Source organism: Athene cunicularia, assembly GCF_003259725.1.
Source record: "Athene cunicularia isolate RWA chromosome 4 unlocalized genomic scaffold, athCun1 chr4_part3, whole genome shotgun sequence".
NCBI lineage: Eukaryota > Metazoa > Chordata > Aves > Strigiformes > Strigidae > Athene > Athene cunicularia.
The window spans coordinates 23,060,670-23,064,533 of record NW_020799100.1 but is presented as its reverse complement, the minus strand read 5'-3'; the positions used below and the strand labels follow the sequence as shown (position 1 = coordinate 23,064,533).

General features: G+C 59.2%; 1 protein-coding gene across 3 annotated transcripts in view; it reads left to right on the top strand.

Annotated features, from left to right (window-relative positions):
- Positions 1-3,864, top strand: part of STARD8 (StAR related lipid transfer domain containing 8) — a 49,261-nt gene that overhangs the window by 27,684 nt on the left and 17,713 nt on the right. Inside the window, exon 1 of one of the 3 annotated variants that reach the window (XM_026848704.1) lies at positions 287-467. The exons of the other annotated variants lie outside the window; for them this stretch is intronic. Within the exon in view, the coding sequence (XP_026704505.1) occupies positions 434-467 (34 nt within the window). The 5' untranslated portion in view covers positions 287-433. Of the gene's footprint in view, positions 1-286; positions 468-3,864 lie in introns of those variants that run through there. 3 annotated transcript variants of the gene reach the window in all.

Sequence of the window (3,864 nt, the reverse complement as noted above, 5' to 3'; positions counted from 1 at the left end):
CGCTGCCGGCGGCGGACAGGGCTGTGCCGGGGCAGCCAGCCTGGCCAGCCGGGCTCCCAGAGAGCGGGAAGCAGCCGGGCAGCGTGCCTGCGCCCTTGGGCGCTCTCGCTCCGGCTTCCTCGCGCGCTCCCTGCCTGCCCCCACCCCCGCGGTTCAAACAGCTCAGCCCCCTGCGTGGCCGGGGATGTCCTGTTTGCTTCTAACGAGAAATTAGACGGCTGCCCGGGCGGGCAGGGTCAACGAGGGCAGATTTTATTAGCTCAGTACCGTCGGCCGGCTTGGAAAAATCGGAGATCTCCAGTTGAGTGCCTGCGGGAAGGTCTTTGGCCGGGCTCTCGCCTCCCGCCGACGGAGCCGGGATGGCTGAGGTGGGGGATCAAGGAGCCCGGTGGTCGTGCTGATATTTTTCTCTGCGTTTAATCCATGGTTTCTGATGAACAAAGCCAGGATTAACAGCTTCTGCCATGGTGAGTCTGCTCGTGTCCCAGCTTTGTGTTTTCATCTCGTAGACAGGTTTCAGCCAGCAAACGCTTTTGGGGGGAGATGGGAAGGACTGTAAAATGACCTTTTTTCTTGTCAGAGATTTTTTTTGAAAAGTGTTTCCTTTGCAGTGAGTCAGTTTGCTCTGGCTTTTATGCAGTGGGGTGAGGAAGGGGTTAGGAGGTGTAATTTGTTTTGTTGTTAAGCTTTTTTTTTCTTATTATTTTCTTGGAAAAATGGACCAGATTTGCCTTTAACTTTTTTTTTTTTTTTTATTTAACCTCCTTGAAATGATCTGCAGCTTCTGCTGGGAGAGGAGCTGTGGTGGAGTGCATTGTGAGCCCGGAGCCCCAGTGAGATCAGGCACTTGGTGCTGAGGGTGCGGCTGTGCGTGGTAGGACAGAGAGGGGAAATGGATGAGACAAAGCACGGGCGGGTGTCAGTCGCGTTGCGTGTGGCTTTTCTCTCAAGCCCTCTGCTCCCCGCTTAAGACACAGCAGGACATAACAGCTCTGCAGCCTTTTTAATATCGGGGCTTATTTCTCACAGCCTCAGCCAAGCTGGTGAAAGCGCGGTGGCTGCATGGTGAGCAAGCTCCTCCAACCCGTCGGTTGATCCCTAAAATTGGACAAAAAAACCCTTTTGGTGAGGCTGGCGCCCCTCCTGCCAGGCAGCGAGGGTGGCCAGCGGCGTTGGCTGGGAGCCCCGGGACCGCCAACCCGTCGCCTGCTGACACTCGTTTCCTTCACGGCAGTTTTAAGCGAGGGGCTGCGGAGGGCGAGCTGTGGGGTGGGGAGGGAGGTGCCCCCCGAGCAGTGCCTGGGCCGTGCTGGTGGGCGCTGGGCGCAGCAAGAGGGGCCGTGGGCTCTTCCCGGGCCCGTCACGCTCCGGGTGGGAGAGATGCCGTGGGCAGGTCCTGCCCCGGTGTACGCAGACCTGCCTTCCCCGGAGAGCTGTTAGGTGGCTGCTTCTTGAAACTTAGGTTGTGGGGTTTGGGTTTGGTTTCTTTCTTTGGTCTTACACCTTGATTTGTAGCTCTCTGCAGAAGGCCTGCAGGGAGATGCCCCTCTTGGGGACAAGACTGCCGTGCAGCCCGGGGTGGCCACCCTGTAACGGCACCCGAGGCGTGCCGTTTGCCAGCGGAGGGGTGGTGTTGGGGTCCCCCACAGCGTGGTGGTAAGAAATCTGAATTTCACTGGGATCTTTCTGCTGTGGGCTGGGATTTTCGCAAGTTTGGCCTTGGCTCGCCCAGCTCCCCGTGGACCTGCTGCAGCGGCGGGCGCAGGGACCGGATCAGAGACACAGTGTGACCACAGTGAACACCAGTGGGCTACTGGCCGAGGGCGAGCGGGAGGGGTGGCTTCAGTGTCACACTCCCGTGTCTGCCACAGGGGATTGGTGAGGCAGAAGGAGGAGGAAGGTTGTTGCACAGAGTTAGAGAAATACTTGATTCTGGCTTATTTTTGTATTGCAGCCTTTAAAAAGGGGAAGGAAAGAGCCCTAAAGCAGCCCTTTGCGCCTCCGCTGAGAGATTAGTGCCCGTTTCTCCCCGCGAGGATGCGTTGCTGGGCCGGGGCTGTGACAGGGCCTGGCTGTCGCCTCGGACCGGGTGTGACAGCTCTGGGCTCTCTGTCCCCACCGAGGGCTGGAGGAGCCCGTGTGTGCCTCAGCTGGGAGCCGGGTGGGTTTAGGATTCTGTGCTACGTGGGAAAAGCTGCAGAAAGGCCACGGGGGAACGCTGCGCCGCGGAGTGCCTCTGCTAACACACGCTGGTGTGTCTTCTAAATAAGTGCATAGAAGGAGGGGGAAATTCCCTCATCTATTAACTAATTATTCATCAGCGCCTGCATTTAAAAGCAGAAAGAGCTGGGGACAGCTACTAAGCGCATGGTGAGGTGAGAACCCGCAGCAGGTTGTGTCCACGGGAGGTGCGAACGTGCGTCAGCTGCAGATGCTGCGCTGCGGGGTCGAGCGCGCTCTGCAGACACGAGGGGGGCTGCTGCTTCTGCCTTTTTCACAAAAGTATTTTCGTTTCCCTTTGCCCTTGGCCTTGCTGGGCCGTCGGTGATGGGCTGTGTTGGGTCTCACTCTGCGTGCTGAGGGGACAGCAACCCCACCCCAGGTCTGATCCGGGCCGAGGTGAGCCCTCGGCCGTGCGGGCGCTGACGGCCCTCGCAGGGTGGTGCACAGGGTGGGCTGGAGCTGGAGGCTGTCTCTGCCCCAGCTTGCCTTGCCGTTGCCTTCTTCAGACGTGGAAACGGGGCTCCGTGCCGGGCTCCCTCCTCCCGCACGAGGGGTTTTTGCTGCCACATTCCCCAGGGTGTGGAGGGGACGGGTCCCTGCCCCTTGTCCGCCTGCGCTCAGGGCAGCTGCAGAAACGCAGGTGGGGTAGGCAAGGAGGACGGATCGGGGTCTTCACCTTCCTGGCCCTTTGTTTCTCTTCCTACCGGGGCCTTTTCCATCCCCTTGTTCCCACCAGACATCTGCTCTGCAGCTGCAGCACTCCAGCCGGGGCGTTTAACCCCTGAGCCACCGCAGCTCCTGCTCCTGGGGACAGCCTGAAGTCCAGGGCTGGGAGGAGATGTCCTGAGGTGGCCAGAGGTGGCCTGGAGAAGGAAAGCTGCCCGGTGGAGCCAGATAAACCCCGGCTCGGTCTGTCCCTGCCACCCTGCCGCGTCCGTGTCCAGCAGCCCGGTGGGTTTCTTCCCTCCAGCGCCTGGTGCACCCGTGCCGGTTGTTCAGCCCTGCCTTGGGGAGCCTAAATCAACACCCCGAGAGAGGAAGAGACCCTTCGATCCTGCAGAAGGTGAACTTCGGCTTTGTTGGTGGTGACTGTTGGGCTTTGTTGTCCCCGAGGGGTAAATACTGAAAGGAGAGGTGAAGTTTTCTCCCCTTTCTAAAGTAAAGCAGGTAACAAATGTGTTTGCATTTTGCAAAGGTGTGAGGAAGTCTCATTAGTTTGGGGCTGATGTGGCCACTTCAGTGCTTGGTAAAGCCAGCAGAGGCTGCAGACGTGAATTTAAACTGCTGCGGGTGCTGTCTGTGCAGGCAGGGGTGTTCCCCGGGCAGGCTGGACGCGGCTCCTGACTCGGGTGCCTGCAAGGGCAGAAGGAGCTTCGGGCCGGCGTGGTGCAGGGCCGAGCTCTGGCGTGGCCGTGGCCTCCAGCCACATTTCTGCAGAGCCTGAGGTGATGCTGTTTTGGGTGCAAAGGGCTGAGTCTGAACTTCCTTTAGAACAAAATAAACCAGAGTCGAGACCACGGTTAGGCTCGTTTGCAGGAGAGGAAACCAAAGCTGTTGCATCCAGCTGATAACGGCAGTTCTGCGCAGCCCTGGAGCTGAGCCGAGATGCGAGCGGGGCAGAGATAAGGCTGTCTCTTATAC